Below are 18,995 nucleotides of genomic sequence, written 5' to 3'. Positions count from 1 at the left end.
AATTATATTGACAGAAGTAAAGTTCCCCTTTCCAACATTGTTATCTTATTAAAGCAGATGATGTAATGGTCTTCTGTTTCTGTCGCCCACAGTTAACAAGGGCGTCATGTGGCCAGCACAATGAACAACCGCCTTTACTTTTCCCCAACTAATGTCAGGTACTCATTAGAGCTGGGTGGGCCTAGACGCGCCCGAAAGATCCCGATACTAAAACAATCCCAGTCTTCACCAGGATTTGAAACCTGGACCCCCGGTTTGGAAGCCAAGAGCTTTATCACTCAACCACCTTGCCTCCATATTGATAGAACATATAGGAAATAATGTTTAATAAACCGCTAACTCCAGTACATTCTGTATAATAAAGGCTTAGAGATGGGCATCAGAATGCTCTATTACTAGGAAGCTATGCAGATTATAAAAACCATCTTAATTTCAAATAGCTGAGTCTTGGTCCATTATATATTCCCAAGGGCTTCTTACTAGACCTGCAATAGCTAACATGTGGTAGCTTTAACTAATCTCAACCCAGACATTTAATGATCAGCTACGCTCAACCTAATCCCTCTCAAAAAGATTTCCAAGTTTTAAACATTGAAATGTATACATATATATACAATGACTTGTTATTAATTACCATTTTTTCAAATAATTTTAATTTAGACATTAGAGTGTCATTGGGCCAAGGAACATAACTCTCCTCTACTACTTCAGGGGTCACAGGTCCAACTAAGGGCTCTTCTGTTGGATGCACAAGCTCATTTTGTCTTTTCATGTTTATCATCTGCAGACTCTGGAGAAATCCTGAAAATATTTTAGAAGAAGCAAGTTGGCCAAGATAAATTTTAAAAGTTGTATTATGCTTCTCTGTTAGCTATTCCAAATTTAGACAAGTTCCCCATTCAGACCTTGCAATCTATGGGGGTGGACTCGGGGGGCACCCTAAAAATCCCAAATTTCAAAAACCAAGTCTTCACAGAGATTTGAACCAGGACCCCAGGTTCAGAAGCCAAACGATTAACCACTCATCCACCAAGCATCCCAAATTCTGATAAAAGTAAATTTAATTATCTAACCCGAATGCCGAATTCTGTAACTCCAAATTGGGGAAGGTGGGGGGGAAGCATTTCACAATTTTTTCAAAGTTTTAATGTGTAAATTTGTATTAAATGTTTGAAATGTTCTCATTTTGTGGGCATGTTTTTTTATTATATCATAGTAAAAAAAAATAATTTATTTATTTAACACTTTGAACATTGAAGGTATAAATTTAACACTGATTAATTACCTTCAGTTATCATCATCTGAGGTTTGGCAATCACTGATTTCAAAGCCTGCAGATAGTAAAGAGTCAACTCATTGTACTTTAATTAGTGATGGTACATGCATATTAACTCATTAGCTACTAAGCCATTCCTAAGCAGCATCTCTCTAAATACTAAGCAAAGGGAGGTAACTCCAAAACATCAATAGACTGACTTTACAAAATATATTTAAAAAAACATAAAACAACATCTATCAATAACAAAAAATACTTCTAAAAAAAGAGAAATGGATGACCTTTAAAATGATGTATAACTTGAATAGGTTTTACAAGATTCAAACAATAAAAACAACAGGTAAAGACGAAAATTTGTTCGAGTGCGTGATTTTTTGAAGACTGGTGGACCCCCCCCCCCCAATCAGATGTGTAATTTTTGGTAATATTTAAATTTTACCCCAAGACCAGTAATGTTTTTAAGTAGGAATTTAGTAGGCCTATACAATAAACATTATGCTTTTATATAAAATCTTTATATGTCTTGAGTATTTACTGACTTTCACTGGGTACGCGTGAGGCCCTTAGTTGCCTGAACATGGCATCATGCTGATGTGGTTCTGCATGTGTCTCAGATTTCATGACTTCTAGCATAACAAAGTAAAAGTAATCAAACCATTGTCCAAACCAACGTTGTGATCACCCCCAACTAGATCTATTTCATCTAAAGTTTTCATGTGGTAAATAAAAACTGTTCAAAATATCAGTCAAAGATGTTGAAGATTCATTGACGCTAGATCCAGAATAGTCTAGATCTAGGCTAGATGATCGATCTAATGTTTCCTTCACTCTACTCTATCTCTGAATCGGACTAGATCTAAGTCTAAATGTAGCGCTAAATTCTAATGATCAATGTCTTGATCAATATCAAGTTCCTTATTAGCTGTATTTAGTGCATTATTTGCGATAACGGGTCTAAAAATTGAAAGGTCATTGAGAAAATGGCCTGTGCAGCTAAGAAAAATCGAAAAAAAAAATCAACAAACTTCGAAGGCCCATAGAAACTGAAGCGAAAGACGTAAAAACATCCGTTTTTTTTTCAACGAAACGATCTATATTTCTACTTTTTAAAAAACCCAGCCAGCTCAAAATAACACCACGCGTCGCGCAGGAAAACGAGAGCTACGCAAGTCACGCTGTATGTGTGCTGTGGCGGGCGCATTTGGGCGCATTAGTACTGAGGGGGGAAGGGCGCATTTGGTCGCATTAGTAGCTAATGCTAAACACAAATGAACAGCAGCACCAGGTACCACGTTTTTAAATGAGAGAAAGTAGTGAATTAAAACGAGACGAAAATAAGGTACTGTGTCGACCAAGGCTCGAACCAGTGACCCTGGAAACACTAGGCGGTGTTGTCGTTTCCAGGGTCACTGGTTCGAGCCTTGGTACCTTATTTTCACAGTACCTTATTTTTGTCTCATTTTAATTCACTACTTTCTCTCATTTAAAAACTTGGTACCTGGTGCTGCTGTTCATTTATGTTTAATATATATGTATCATCTTTTGTTTCAGCACCTAGCTTCACTTCTATAATTACTTTTAATTAGGAATAAGAAATAACAATATTTAACTCTAATGTCAAGGCGGTCCTACCATATGGTTATGAAACATGGAGAACAACTGAAGCAATAACAACAAAAAAAGTACAGACCTTCATCAACAGATGTCTGAGAAATACCTTAAAAATTCACTAGTATGACAAAACACTAAACTGTGGGAGATGGGTGGACAGAGAAATATAGAGGTGCAGATCTTAGAGAGAAAGTGGAGATGGATTGGTCACACACTTAGAAAAGATACAAACAGAGCTAGACAGGCCTTAGAGTGGAAACCCCCAGGGCACGAGACGCAGAGGAAGACCAAAAAGAACATGGCGATGCAGTGTACTAGATGAAGCCAAGAGGACAGAAAAGACCTGGGATTAAGAAACTAGCAAAAGACCAAGGAGAGTGGCATATTTTTGCTGAGGCCCCATGTTCCATGACGAACTCAAAGGAAAAATGATGATGATGACTTTAATTTAAATACATGCACATAACAAAATAATGCCTGTATCTAGCACTAAGAAACAAAAAAGAAGATGAGTTACCACAAGCTTGATCTCTGCACTTTTCTCAAGCTTGGCTTCCATCTTGAATGTAAAGGAGAATTCCCCGAGACAATTCTGATGTGTCGAGCCCTGAAAACAAGTGTCCAGATACATGATAAATATGGATGGGATGGCTGCCTGGTCATGTGGTATACGCGCTGGACTGTTGTTCGGTTGTCTCAATGGTCCCAGGTTCATACTCTGCCCGCTGCCACCCCCTGTCATCATGTGAGAAGTTTGGATTAGGAAGTATATTATCTTCAACTCTGACGAAACATCCAAAACGTAAAACATTTTACAAAAACATGTTTCATAACAAGTAATCAAGTGCATGTAGGGATGTGTTTGCCAAGTGGTAAACCACTGGCCTTCCTAGCTAAAGGGTCAAAAGATCCATCCTCAATGAAAGCTGACAGCATCAGCATCTGTGTCCAAAATCTTAATTAAGTTAACAGAATTTTTGTAAGGGGAAATAAAAATGGTTGATAACTGTGTATTAACCATGTATTTAGAAACAAGTTTGTTAACATCATTTTCTTTGTTACTAGCTGCTTAACAAAGTTACAAACTGATTTGATAGTAGACAATTATTAAACAAAATGCAAAAATATAATTATATAAATATAGCCCCCCCCCCCCAAAAAAAAAGGATCTTTTGTATCTTATAAACTACAGATGTTACTTCAAACGAGAAGATAATGATGTCGAAGTATCAATCTAGACATGCATGTTAATCAGTGACTTATACTCTGCTAAGTTGTTGGTTTTACTGCTCAAATGATGAAGCACTTGTACAAAGTTGTCCTAGTATATGGGATAAGAAATCTGCCTTTAAAAATTGTCCAGAATTCTTCCCCTGAACTCTTACAACAACCCTAGTTCCTGGAGCACAAAACGTGAGCTTCTTTAACAACAGTTAAGGATTGATAATTCCCTTTTCCATGAAAAATAACTCTTATCAAACATTTTTTATTTAACCCTTAAAAGGCGTGTGGTAGTTTAGCCTCTAAACATCAGAATTGTAATTTCATTTTGTTTGCACTCACAGTAAAACAGCTCAGCACTTTAAGGGTTAAGGATGACTAGAAAATAACTTAATAGTTTACCGGAGTCTCAGCCAAAGTCCTGAGGGCTTTACATCCAAAGTTGTTCAGACTTATACACAGCTCATATCTGTTAACAAATTAAACCATTTTTTTTATAGATTACAGAAACGATAACTATTTTTTGTATGAAAGATGGAGTTATTGGTACTGATACGATGAATACTGTGAATATGTAAACAACAAGTGTAATCTCTGTAATGGAAATGCTCACTTGTCATAAGCAGCCCCGCAGTCCAAGGAGATCTCAGGAGAAGAAAAGTGTATGAGACAATCTGGCAACATTGTTTTCAGCAGCATTACAGTCATGTTGTTGATACGAAGGCCAAAATACTAAATTAGAAGACCAAAGTACTATTTTAATTTTTTTTACATCATACATTTTTAAATGGCTAATTTCTCTTAAAGCCTAATTTAAATGTTATTTTGTATATATATATATATATATATATATATATATATATAGTTTGTCCATCGTGGTTCGATGATGACCACTTTGTCATCCAGGGGGCTGAGGGCTTTGCACTGGGGTTTTATGCCTCCTCATGTGGCTGGTGTATTTTGTATAGCTACCAACTAAACTTTTGAATTTTTAACAATTTGTCATGTAACTGTTCTGCCTAATGAGTGGAGGGGCAGAACTTTATTAAAGAAGAAAAAAAAAGTACAATGAAGCATAAAACATGATTATTAAAGGTTGCTGCTGTATGCCACACAAGATGAATGTAATTTTGGAGTTAGCAACAAATATTAAATGCCATGTTTGTACAAATTAAGAAAGCCAAAAATTTAGCTAGCTAGGAGCTAGCTACGATCATAAATATGTGTCTAAAATATATTTTAACACTTGAGCCAGTTTTATGTTAACAAAAATATCAGTGCTTTTTTTGTGAAGGTACTCACAAGTACAGCGTACCAGCACCTTTTTCAATGTGGGGAAAAAATTACTACTTTTCTTGTATTTTAACATTTATTATTAATTTATTTGTAGTTAAAAGTTAGGCAATCCATCACTGAGTACTGGTACCTATTTTTTTTTTTACAAAAAAAAAGGCACTGAAAAATATTATTAAAAACATGTCACCTACGAACATTTTAAAAATGTTTTCTCATAGCCTTTCATAATAAAAACAAAACAATTCTTAAAATCTTTAATTACAAAAGAAATTCTAAAACAAACATGACTATAAATAACTAAGATTATTATCGATTCTTACAGAGCTTAAAGATAATAATTTATTGAATCCCAGCTGTTTCTTTCTTGTGGTAGCCCCAGGGTCGCCTTGCTGTTCTCTGTGGTTGCTTACATCCACTTGGATTCTCATGTCCTCGATACAAATCACAACAGGTTTTCTAGAGAGAGAAATAGTGATAGCATCAAGGCCATTCTACTTCTATTCCAAATTAGCTTAAGTAGATCTCAGAAATGGCCTCAAACATAAGTGAAAATCAAGTCTCTGTAGGACTCAAACTCAGGAGCTTTAACTTATAAGGCCAAGCACAAGAAACTCTACTCAGTCAACCATTAACGCTATAAAAAAGTAAATAATAAATTCTGATTACTATTTTTCCCCCATTAAGCCCATTGCTTTGATTTTACAATACCCAAATTAATAAAAAAACAATATATTTTGGGGATAAGAGCTTCATTTCTGACACCAAATTTCAAACTTAGTAAATTGTTTTGAGATAACAAAAAATAAGAAAAGCTTGCTTATTTAAATCCCAAGTGTTCTCAGTTTAGAGGGTAAACTTATCAACCATTATGAGGTCTTGTGGCATACATAATTAGTTCAATTAATAAATGCTTATTTAATCCTTACCTTACATCAGGATTAAAAAAAGAGCTTGACAACCAAATTTTTACCACTTCCTAAAACAAAACAAAAAAACTTTAAAAATACTTTTAAAAAAAACAACAGCAAAGCTTATATTAATTGTAATTATAGCATTTAGTTTGGATCAGTCATAAATTTCTAATAGATCTAGACTACTAATAATAAGCCTGTGGGATTAGAAATGGTTTTACTTATCGTTTTTGTTAAGCACTATGATCCTATCACATGTCTGGACCAGTTGGAAAAGGGGTGAATGTTACAGTGATCACTTTTTAAGTGCATTTTATTTTAAAAAGTTGTGCGACTTGACTTCAAACTCGAGGGCTCAAGCCTACCAAGCCAATACACTAACCACTGTGCCAGCAAGGGCTTAAGAAAATAGGTTTTACAATTATCTATTGATAAGGATGGCCTATTTCTCTCTGCAAATGTAAATTGGACTAATTCAACTTATACCACCATATGTCAAGTACAATTTCTTTCCCTTGTTAGATGCCAAACAAAATAATTAATTATTAATTAATTAATTGTTTTTGTGTTTTTTTTCATTGATTCTAGTTTAGTCAGGTACAACAAATAATTGTGCAAAATTTCAACATGATCTGAGATTGGTTGTGGGAGGAATAATGAGTACAAACTTTTTTACCAGACAGATAGACAGACAGAGTGAATTGATATAAGTTTAGTAAAAAAAAATATAAAAAATCTCCCAATTTTAATTATTTATATAGAATAGAAACGTAATAATTTGTAATTCATTTCCTCAAAGAATCAAAGCAATTCTACCAAAGTACTAGAATGTTGAGTATCACTTATAAATGACATTCACTTCTACCAAAGTACTAGAATGTTGTGTATCACTTACGACATTCACTGACACATCTCTTTGAAATGTCATCTGTACTTTTCCAAAACTTAAGAAGCCCACCTTGCCAAATTTTAAGGTAATGTCCAAATACCTTTTCAGCAGCCATTGGATGAGGTAGGCTATCGCCCTTAAATACAAATATATAAAATGTCAACTATCGAATGCATCAATATAAATATATCTATATATATATATATATCTGGTCAAAACTTGCTAAAAATTAGTATTGCCACCATCAACCCACGTGTAATGAGGTATAGAATATCCAATATCAAATTAAAAAACAGTAAAGAAATTCAGAGCTTATTTTATTTCAAACATTACAAAAGTTCCTTCAAAAAATAAGATTATAACTTCATATGGGATAACATGTATGTGCCAACCTGCCATACACATTATATTTTTTTAGAGACTTTTCCTGCTTGAAGAAATCTATTTCATGATCTAAAGTAAAAGATAAAAGCACATTCCTCATTCCATTATAATATGCTAGGACAAATTTATACATTTTTAGACTAGATGCATCATGCGTAGGACGTTTAGTAATCATCTGTTTTGAAGTAACGTCTGTATTTTATAAGATAAGTTGTCACGAGAAAAGAATGAGCCCTTAATTGAGTAAGGCCTACCATATGGAACAAGGAATGTGCCTTTATCTTTGCGTTTTTCTGAGTATTTTATTAGGGTATGTTTTAGTATTTTGTTCACTGTCGTAAGTATTAACTACTTTACTATTTAGTCTTCTGTCCTGAAGTGTCTCTAAATTTAGTCATTTTATTACTGGAGTTACTCAAGTGGATGTGAATATTCAATAGTGTTTATAAATCTCACAGCTCTACTTTGCATAATCTGCTCTAGTTTTTTTTTTTTGCATTGAGGAGTGCCAAACATATTATATTCTAAATTACAAACAGTAGTGGGCTTAAGAATGCTCCTTGAGTTACATCTGAGTTTACTGTTATTGGTGTTGATTTTGGAGCCATTTATTATTACATTCTAGCTCCATTAGTGTAATGGACTGCCAAAATATTTCTTTAGCAAGCTATGGTGATGAATTTTATCAAAGGCTTAAATGTCATCTGTTTGCTCATTTTCTAAGCCCTTTGATTTATAAGTCATCAATTAAACTTATTAGTCGGGTTTCACATGACCTAAATTTCCATTGGTATGGAGTAAGGACATTATGTTTTATGATGTTTCTATATATATTATATCTTCTAGTATTTTACATGTGATACTAGTGAGTGATACTGATCTGTAGTTTCCTAACTTAGATTTATCTATTTTTTTTAAATATATAGTGAAGTGACATTCATTAGCTTCTTTCCAGTCACTATGTACTCAACCTTGATTAAGAAGCTTGAAAAAGAATTTTGAACACTGGTGCTAGCTCATTATTTACTTCATTAAGAAATTAGGTGTAATACCATCAGGTCCAAATGTTTTAAAAAGATCTATTTGGATTACATTCTATGTTACACTGCATCTCCTGGGGCTGAGAATGTTGATGCAAGTATTTATTTAAAATGTTTGGTAGTTTGGTTTAGTTTCATTGTCATTAGATTTGTGTCTGTTTTTTTAGTTTTGATGTATAAGACATAATAAGATTACAGTACATTATTCATTTATTGAAGTATTAATTCTTAATCTTAGCAGCTGCCAAACCTAAGTATATATTAATATATTATAATTATATCATAGTATAGATAGAGGTCTATTTATATTTTTACAAGCACTGTTACGACTGTAGACTAGAGTTAGAATTAAAGAATAGTTAGATCTAGTTAGAGTATAACTCAAATAACTGTATAAATTATAGTATAACTTCAACTTGGTGGTGTATGTTATTATAGTAAATTATACTATAAATTAATGTAGAGATCTAAAAATCCAAGCCGGACCAAGCCAAGTCGGCCCAAGCCCAAGTCATTCTAGAAAATCTAAGTATTAAAAAAGTAATAGAATAGTCTAGATCTATATATTTATAGGGAATGAAAATAATCTCTGTGTTAAATAGTTATATTCTAGAATAGATCGAGATTCTACTAGTTCTAGATCTATTTATTGTGATTCTGAATTCCAGCATTATTTCAACTTTCGCTTTCACTCTTCCTGGTTACTTAGACTAATAAAACTGGGTATTTTCATTATGATTTGACTCAGCGTATCACGTAGTACTTTAAATAACAGCTCAAGTTTTAATTCGTACCTGCTGAAAATCCATAATCCGATAGTTATATACAGAATGGTCCACAAGACCTGGACCATTTTTGTTATTAAATAAACTAGTTAACTTATTTTATGAGTTATTTATCTTTAGTAAATAAATATTTTTGAAATGGATTGGTAGTGGGTAGCACTCGTTGGCTGCCATTTTTATGTAGGTCAACCTGCATGTGACTGGAATCGACCAATCACATGAGGTTTTCCTTACCGCCTTGTTGTTCCCTATCGAGTCGCCATTACAGTCAGCCATATTATGTGAAGGATTCGATGATGGACGATAATTATTGAATTTTTCAATCGAGACTTATTCATTTCATTCTCTTGGATATAATTTGGGTTTTAAATAATATGGAGTGACTATGAGTCACCCTAATCCGTCTGGAAACGGCTGCTCCTTGGAGGATTGCCTCACAAATCTATTTGCTTTGGTAAGTTGTGAACATTTTAGATCTAGATTCTGCATTTTCAAGTTAAGCTCATAAACTTGGGTCTCAGAAAATGTCAGATAACATCAACATAGATTACCCGCTGTTTATAAGAGGGAGTACATAAGCATTATCAATATTATACTGTTATACTGTTGTTTGTATGCCTTCTTTAATGTGTTCTTATGTTTCTAAGTGTGAATTTGTGTTTGTTTTTGTCTAAAATAGACCATTATATTGAAAACATTGAGACACTAAATATGCATGTAGCATGCTCTGAAATCAATACGACCACCATCATTCTTGTAGATTGTGTCTTTTTCTTTAGTCTTTAGCATGTAGAATTGTAAAGTCAAGAATTAGATCTAGATAATAAATAGATCTCTAGACTAGATCCAGTTCAAGATTTGTTTTTGTTTTTTAAACTTAACAAAAGCTTTTGTTTTGGCTTTGTTTATCTTGAATTCTAGTCTATTCTAGACTTTTTGTTGCACACAGGAAATGAGACAAGGCATTGTCATTGGATGATTGGTTAGAATAGTAAACAGTCTTAGAAAAGAAGAGACTTAGACGTCTTAGTCTTAGAATTCTATATAAATCGATAATCAATATCATTTTGTCAATTTTGATTTTCTTTAGACCTTAGACAGTTTAGTTTAGATTTTAGATCTTGATCTATGCTAACCAGTCTAATAGCCATGAAGAATTAATATAATTAGCCTTGACTTGACTTCAAAATTTAAACTAAATTGTATAGCAATTTCAATTATTAGTATATCCCAGTAATCTATACCACACTCACTTTTTTTTTAATGAGTGTTATTTTTTTAACTGTGTTAACACTGGAAGAAATATTTTTTTTTTAACTTACTTACATTCTGTTCTTGACCTAGCCAAGGCTAGTCTATTCTAAACATCAGGCATGACTTGAAAACTTTGGTTTTAAATTAGATCTTAATCTAAACACAAGCACTTATTAAATGAATGCACTTACTTTTTAGTTAGTAGATCTATTTAATTTTTATCTGAAGTTAAATACTTAAGCCTTAGATCTAGATGTAGCTTTTTATGACAATTACTTTGAAGCTTTTTAGCCTTATCATGGCTTATCTTCCAAAAATTGTCTTGATTTAATTTATTAATTAAAACACTCAAATTATTATGGCCCTAATTTTTTTTTCTAAACAGACTGATTTGTGTGGCATAAAATGGCGCCGCTTGACAACAGATAATGTGAACGTAGAGCCACTTGAAGACCCTGTCCTTGTTGGCTTTTCTCGTTGCATTAACAATGACATCTTGTGTGTATGGCGTCGTGTCCAAAGAGACCCAGACCAGCGCCAACCAGACTTCAACAGTAGCAAAGAGCTATGGATATTTTGGTATGGCGATGAGCCTGAGTCCCTTAGGCAAGCTCTAACCCCAGATCTGGGCTTAAAAGGTATTACCTTTTTTTTTTTTCTTCATTATATGTTTTATCTTATGCATCATATTTTTACTCTTTTTAGTTGACGTTTTAATTATCTTGCAACATTGTTCATGCTCGTAATAGAAATTTCAGACATACTAACTAGTCTGAAAATGTATTTTTCAGAAATAGAAAGCGGAACTTGGGACAGGGATAAAGATAAAGATAATGGCCTTACATATGAGTGCAGGACGTTGCTTTTCAAAGCCCTGCATAATCTGATAGAACGGTAGGTGCCAAGCATTGCATAAAAAGTTTTATAATAATCTTTGATTCCCCTGTAGAGGAAACATGGATGTAATTCACTTTTATGTATTCCTTACAGGAGCCTTCTTTCCAAAAATTTTGTGAGGCTTGGTAGATGGTATGTGTTACCCTATGAGCATGGAAATTCAGATACTGGGTAAGCTTACTATTTGACTTAAATATTGCTCTGACATTGAAAAAGCTATTATCTTTTTATTTTTTTTCATGATTGTATTCTTCAAACTGAAATAAACATTGCTCAGTAATTACATTTATCATTCTCATATCTGTGTAGACACAATTTTTGTATTATGATTTTAATACTAAATGTGTATATAGGCTATGCCAAAACAAACAACATTGTGTAGTCAACTAGTAATGCTAATGTTAACAGCATAGTACTGCGTTAAACTTAAATGCGCTTTAATTATATTCATATGATGATGTCTTTAAATTTGCAAGCAATATTTATTATATCTTAATGACTTAGATTTAAGGGGGGGGGGCTGATTTTTAATCGTTTTCCTAAATAATGGGGCTTGTTGGTTGTGGTGAAGCACTTGGCTTCCTAACCAAGGCGTGTCAGGTTTGAATCTTGTTTAAGACTGGTATATTGAAATTCAGGAGTCTTGAGTCCACAATACTATTATGGGTACTTGACAATAGCTGGAGAAAAGTAAAGACAGTCGTTGTTTGGCCACATGACACCCTTATTAAGCATGGGTCATTATCCCATAGACCACAAGGTTAAAAATTGAACGTTATTTATTAATAAATATTCCATTTTCAGGGTTCACCTAAGCTTCAGCTTCCATTACTTTTTACATGGGGAGAGTCAGGTGTGCGCCAGCATTGAGGTCAAATTACGACCTCCGGTTTGGAGACTCACAGCCCAGCACATAGCTTTGGTGCAGGGGAATCAAGCTAGTATTCAAGGTAAGATTTTCTTACAGCTCTAATTCTAGCTGCTTTGATAATATTTGTTGTCAATCTGAATGGTAGTGATCTCCCTTTCTTATGCTTGTGGTAATGTTAATATGAACTAAATAGTGAACAGTTAAATTATTCGTAAGCCCAATAATAATAATCTTTATTAGCCATAAGGAAATTTGTCTTACAATTTGTGCATGGCACAAAACATTATAACTATAGAAAATAGAATACACTTTCACAAAAGCTTCACTCAAAAGTTACATGTGAAATGATTATGTAGACTTGTATTGAATGATTTGATTGCCAGGGAAACAAATGAGTTTCTGTGTCTATTAGTCTTCGTAATTGGTGTCTATCTCCTTTGTGATGGTAAAATCACAAAATCCTGACACAGAGGGTTTGTTCTGAATGGTTTTCTCAAACAGTTGTCCAAATATAGTTTGTTTTTTTACCAATAACGTTACAAGCAGCAATTAGATTTTATGAAGTTTAATTTTAATGTTCAGATTGCCATATCCAGACATGCCTACAGTCCCGCATTATGCGGAACCGTCCCGCAAAAGCATCAAAAAAGCTCTCATGTTCCGCCGTTCCGCATTCACGATTTTTTGTTCCGCCAAGTCTGAATTCCGACACAAAAAAAAATCGCAGATTTTTCATTATTTATTAATAATGCGAAATGAAAATACTGAATGCAAAATAAAATATATCTAGGTCTGTGTTTATTGTTTACATTTCATCTCCTCCCGGACCCGGTGTGTACTAAATGTACGAAGATATGGTTGAACTAGATCTAGACCTAGATCTAGATCTAGTACTCTATGTCTAGATACTAGATCTATTATTAGAATCTAGTAAGTGCTAATAAGCCTAATTTTCCATTCAAATCCCTTTCTTTTCCCGACAAAGGCGCTATTCTAACACTAACGTGACTAACTCAACTGGTTTCTAAGACTAAGTCGTCTAAGTTCTTAGGTCGTCTTAGTAGCCTTATTTAAGTTTAGGTTTCTAGATCTAAGTAAGTAATCTAAGAAAAGGATTTTTTTTCAAATAGGTTATTACTATATTAGAGATCTAGATCTAGACCTTAATGTAATTAATTAACTTAGGACTTAGACACAGTAAGGCTAAGGCCTAGATCTAAATAAGTCTATAGTCTATATCAGTATATCTACTTATGACATAGTCATAGTCTAAATTAGTATCTAGAGAGTCTAGATCTAGCACTAGATTACTAGAATTTAGATTTAACTATTTTAACTAGAGTCTAGATGATAATAGATCTAAATCTAGATCTATCTTACTTAGTATCTAGAGAAATAGAATTGGAAGGTGATAGATCTCTAGATTTCTATGTATCATTATCATATGTAATAAATTTAGTTCTCAATAAGTCCATAGATCTTCTAGACATAAATATTTAGATCTATACTTAATATAATTATTATAATCTGTGTTCTTAGACTTAAAGGACTTATTAGATGTAGGTCTAGTCCTAGACTAGTACTATTAGTAGACAGACTCTTAAATTATTTTAGATCTAGCACTAGAGACAACTTCTAGAATGACTAGAGTAGAGCCCTAGAAAAGGATAGATAATCAAGTAGATCTAGAATAATCACATAGGAGTTAGAACTATTGATTTCAAACAAAGGACATAATTATGAATTAAAGGTTTTCTTACTTTTAATTATACTATTTACATCTAATGTATAAGAAGCAAACTAGTATTGTTATTAAAGTAATATCATTGAAGTTTTATTTATTGCGTACAATATGGCTGACAAACATAAACACGTTCATGTTCCACATTGGGGCCCCAAATTCCACATTTTCAACCTGAGTGTTCCACATTCTGGGTCTTAGGGGTAGGCATGTCTGCATATCAGGCAGTGCTATTGAAACTTTTAATGCTGCAGATGTGATATGGGTTGCCTGAGATAGCCAGAAAAACCAGTGACTTGGCAGAATTTAGGTCATTGATTAATATGCATGATGCATAGGACGTAATCATCTTTTTTGAAGTAACATTTGTATCATATAAGATAAGAGTCTGGTAAAACATTACCAATAGCTTTTTGCTAAAACTAAAGGGGGATATTTTTCTTAGTAATTGTAATTTTTGTGTCCCTTTTTTGCTGTTGTAATCAGTATTTCTAGTAAAATGTATTGTCCAAGCAATGACTATGTCCATACTTTATCTGAGATATAAGTGGAAGTGTTAAAACTTGTTTCATTTTAGCACATGGTGTAAAATGAGCTCCATTTTTGTAATGAAAAAGTTGTAATTTCAACAGTTTGGTCTCTCAAATTACAAAAAAATATATATATTTGATCTGGCTTCTATAATTTTTGTAAATATTTTAAGTCAGTATAAAGACTTTAATCTTGAGAAGTTCTTGAGAAGTTGATTTTACTTTGGAAATTCATTAAATTTTTTGTTTTTTTCTGGTCTAAAATATAAAATGAACATTTGATATATGATGTTGAAAAAAAAAAAAAAAAGACCTTTCAGTTGCCATTAGGGTTAGTCTTTACCCTACCCATAGTGATGTTTTAGATTTGATTTTACATGATGTGAAAACTAAAACATAGTCTTTTCAATTATGTTTAAACTGTGTGTGGAATTCATTCCATTTTTTTATACTAAACTGTCTAAACCCTGTATAAAAGTAATTTTAGTGACTTCTATATAAAAAAAAAAACATGGAATTTACCCCTTTTGAACAGACATAAATTAGCTCCAGAACTTTTAGAATCCAAACAGACAAGTCCAGGTCATTGAACCTATTTATTTGTGTTGAAATAGTGAGCAGCAGCAAATAGTCATTGACAGGCCCTCACAATAATGTTAATGAAATATTTTTTTGACCTATTTGGAAGCTGCATTTACTTGTTGGCATTAAAGAAATTATGGCACTTTGTCTAAAACAATAAATAAGACTTCAACAACTTACTACTACAGTGTTTGTAAAAACATACATAAGATAAAACTTTTGACCAGTGTCTTTATGCCAGAACTTTCTTTGCCATGTGTTGTAGAAACCCAATACTTCCAACCACTTAATTTCATTCTAGCTAATTTCTATGAATAGGAACTAATCATCTGGCAAAGTTGGAGCACTTATTACCCTAATTAATTTTTTTTTATGAGAAAGGTGCTTTAATTTTTTTTTTTTTTGCAATCAACTGTTCACAGCATGGACACATTTTATTTGTTTCTTTTTCTATTTTAATCTGCTCATAGCATGCTCAGTGCGCTGTGGTCCAATCTATTTTGTGGATCGGTGGTGCCTGTAGGCTCTCTGCAAACAAAACTCTGTTCTCTCTTCAAGTCAGGATTCTAACTTGAGCGCCCCCCTCCCACCTGTTAGCTTGCCAAGCCATGGCCAAACTGTTTTGGCCTCTCGACCACGCATCCCAAAGAGTATATGCATAATCTAACCAGAACGCATCCCAAAGAGTATATGCATAACCTAACCAGAACGCATCCCAAAGAGTATATGCATAATCTAACCAGAACGCATCCCAAAGAGTATATGCATAATCTAACCAGAACGCATCCCAAAGAGTATATGCATAACCTAACCAGAACGCATCCCAAAGAGTATATGCATAATCTAACCAGAACGCATCCCAAAGAGTATATGCATAACCTAACCAGTATAATCAATTTGCCCCCAACTAGTTTTTGAGGTTGTCTTAGTGTATCATTAGCTGCTTTGTAACTAAAAATGTCGTTAGTGTTGTTGCTCAATAATTAATATTATCTATGCTCTTAAATGTAAGCCTTAAGCACAGGTTCTAAATTGCAAGCACCCTAATCCATTTAAAATTTGGTTATTCTAATAGTTGTTAATTTGAATTCATATTAAAATTTTTACAACAATTATTTTACTTGGTAGTACAAAATGGTCTGTCCGAAATCACGAATTCTCAACTTTCCTGTAAATGCTTTGACTGTACATTTTCTTCTAGATCTAGGGCTTGGTTGCCCTTTGTGTAGAATAAGCATCCCAGGAATGAAACTAGTCTTATAAGGCCTTTGTTCTATTGTTTGATGATAATTTCAGTTTAATTCTCTGCTCTTGTAACATTGTCACTTGCTCTTCTTGTTGTGTGTGTGTGGGTAATTAGTTCTTTTTTTTTTATATACACTAGAACAGCGGTTCTCAACCTTTTAAGCTCGGCGGCCCCCTTTTTACAATCCCCACTCTGCCGCGACCCCCACCCACCCTCTCACGTACAGCAATAGAAGAGTAGACAATAACTTTCCACATTTTGATGGTCTTGGGCGACACCTGGTACATCGTCAATCTACCCCCAAAGGGGTCGCGACCCACAGGTTGAGAACCCCTGCACTAGAATTAATTAATCATTTTGCTCATTTGCATTTTTTGATTTGTCTTTAATTTTGAAACCAAAACAAACAAAAATTTGGGGGTGGGGACACTTTTTTCCAGTAGGCCACTTAGATCTCTACTATTATTACACCAATTAGATTATCTCCCCATGCAATGCTCGGTTTATATTTCAGAATGTTAGATATGTTAATCAATGATTGTTGGATGTCTGGTTGTTACTAAATGCAAGATTGTCATTTATTGGTCTTGATTGTGTGTGTGTCTATGAATGACCAGTTCACCTATGGCATTCCCTTCTGTTAGCAGTGCATAAGGAATGTCTCTCTCTCTCTCTTCTTGTATTAAAAAAAAAAGTACACTTGGTTTGAAATGTGTATGCTAGTGTTTAGGGGGGGGGGGTTACCTTTTTGTTCACACACCAGTGGTAGTAGTGTACTACTGTGTGGTCACTGCAATACTAGACCTCATTCACAGTGTGCTCCCCCCACACTTCAAGTCACCTCCTCTGTTTTCTTCGCCGCCGCGGCCGCCCCCCTTTCACCTTCATTCACTTAGTACTAACAATGCCCTGATCTCTGGCTGGTGGTGTCCTGTCTGTACAGTGAACGCTCATCGTTTGTTTGAATTCCCTGGACTGGTTTCTACCAATGCTTGTCAGTTACACGGCCGACACACTTGTTCCTAGCCTGACTGCCTACGGTCATCGTTTCTTTCACATCGCTCCCCCCCCCCCGATTTTCTTTTTATATTTTCCCATTAGTTGAGGAGCCCCACAGGCTGGTAACACCTGTCTTGCTACCTCCTCCACGAAGTATGGAGGTCAGTGCCAGGCGCTGTAACTATTGTGAGGCTTCTTTTTTGAATTCATAGCCTTTACAGTTTGTTGACCAGACGATGGATCGTCGAGACGTCATCGTAATTTGTGCATCTACCACTAAGAACGCTCTGTCTGTATATATGTGTGTGTGTCTCTCTCTCTGTGTCTATCTGACTATCAGTTCCATTCCAATAACGTTTCTGTTGTAGTCAAAACAAAAAAAACAAAACAACTTGACTGCAGTCACACCTACTATGCTTTGGTATTGGAATGTGGCTGTACCATACACAGATCTGGATGTACAATGGCACTGGTCATGTTGGTGCTCAATGTTTTAGATTCATACATTTTTGAATTAATGCCATCCTAAACTAAATGTTTAAATTAAAAAAAAAAACTTGTCTTCATGTGCGTTTTGCACACCTCGCCTATGATATATTGGGGGGGGGGGTGTTGATATCGTTGTCTCGGGTAGGAATCTGACCTGTCATAGTTGGCGATTTTTTTTTTGTGAAATAGTTGAACCTAAAAATGTGACTTTCAAAAAGTTTTATTATCATCATCATCACTTTCACCGCACCGTGATGTACGTCCGACTGTCATGGTAGTCGTCAACGGGTTGTTAGATTACGACTTTAGAATGATTCGTTTGATCCCTCGGAAAGACGGGAGGGTGCATCTGGTATCTTGAGTGGAGGTGGGTCACATGAGCGGGGGACAACGGGCTGTAAGTGAGCAGAACCACGCCATGGTGGCCCTATTGATTTTCATGTCAAGCTCTGGCTTTGCCCGATGGGTATTGAGAGATGGACGGCGGGGACGAGATTTGGGGAGTGTGTGGAGGGGGGGGGCTGGAGAGGAGCCACATACAAGGAGGGTCGAATCATTTCTTTTCATTAAAACAAATGGTGTGGGGGGGGAGTGAAACATTACACACTGTTTAGAAATAAATGTAGAGATGAGGGTTTGCTGTGGCGGGAGAATCTGGACCAGGCATCTTTCCACTGGCTCTCTATTTCAACTTGGTGGTAGAAGAGGGGTGGGGGAGTCGGGGCTTTGAATCGATGACTTAAGAAACGTAAGGGTCTGTTTGCTTTTGTTGAGGTGGGCATGTCAGCAGGTCAATGGAAACGAAAACTGAAACTTCAAATGTTGAAAATGCCTTTAAAAAAAAACAACAACCTGGCTACAATCATAAACATCTCTAGTATGATTACCAGAGAGAGAGAGAGAGAGGGGGGGGGGTTCTAGTCTCAGTTTACAATTTGTAGTAGAATCTTCAAAGCATATAAATACATTTCAA

At 34.6% G+C, this 18,995-nt stretch overlaps 2 protein-coding genes across 5 annotated transcripts in view; one reads left to right on the top strand and one right to left on the bottom strand.

Annotated features, from left to right (window-relative positions):
* Positions 1-9,607, bottom strand: part of LOC106060696 (protein hobbit-like) — a 64,473-nt gene extending 54,866 nt beyond the window's left edge. For both annotated transcript variants that reach the window (XM_056007188.1, XM_056007189.1), the window contains exons 1-9: positions 9,423-9,607; positions 7,211-7,340; positions 6,331-6,380; positions 5,725-5,860; positions 4,722-4,840; positions 4,511-4,577; positions 3,405-3,494; positions 1,286-1,331; positions 635-801 (exon numbers count right to left, since the gene is read on the bottom strand). In XM_056007188.1, coding sequence (XP_055863163.1) covers positions 635-801; positions 1,286-1,331; positions 3,405-3,494; positions 4,511-4,577; positions 4,722-4,840; positions 5,725-5,860; positions 6,331-6,380; positions 7,211-7,340; positions 9,423-9,481 — 864 coding nt within the window. In that variant the 5' untranslated portion in view covers positions 9,482-9,607. The remainder of the gene's footprint in view (positions 1-634; positions 802-1,285; positions 1,332-3,404; positions 3,495-4,510; positions 4,578-4,721; positions 4,841-5,724; positions 5,861-6,330; positions 6,381-7,210; positions 7,341-9,422) is intronic.
* Positions 9,608-9,651: 44 nt separating this feature from the next.
* LOC106055852 (mediator of RNA polymerase II transcription subunit 13-like) overlaps positions 9,652-18,995 on the top strand; it is a 43,669-nt gene continuing 34,325 nt past the window's right edge. For all 3 annotated transcript variants that reach the window (XM_056007192.1, XM_056007191.1, XM_056007190.1), the window contains exons 1-5: positions 9,652-9,867; positions 11,053-11,305; positions 11,459-11,561; positions 11,658-11,735; positions 12,369-12,514. In XM_056007192.1, coding sequence (XP_055863167.1) covers positions 9,799-9,867; positions 11,053-11,305; positions 11,459-11,561; positions 11,658-11,735; positions 12,369-12,514 — 649 coding nt within the window. In that variant the 5' untranslated portion in view covers positions 9,652-9,798. The remainder of the gene's footprint in view (positions 9,868-11,052; positions 11,306-11,458; positions 11,562-11,657; positions 11,736-12,368; positions 12,515-18,995) is intronic.

The sequence above is a fragment of the Biomphalaria glabrata genome, chromosome 12 (genome assembly GCF_947242115.1).
Source record: "Biomphalaria glabrata chromosome 12, xgBioGlab47.1, whole genome shotgun sequence".
NCBI classification, from domain to species: Eukaryota; Metazoa; Mollusca; class Gastropoda; family Planorbidae; genus Biomphalaria; species Biomphalaria glabrata.
The sequence above is the reverse complement of the archived record's forward strand: the minus strand, read 5'-3'. Positions and strand labels throughout refer to the sequence as shown.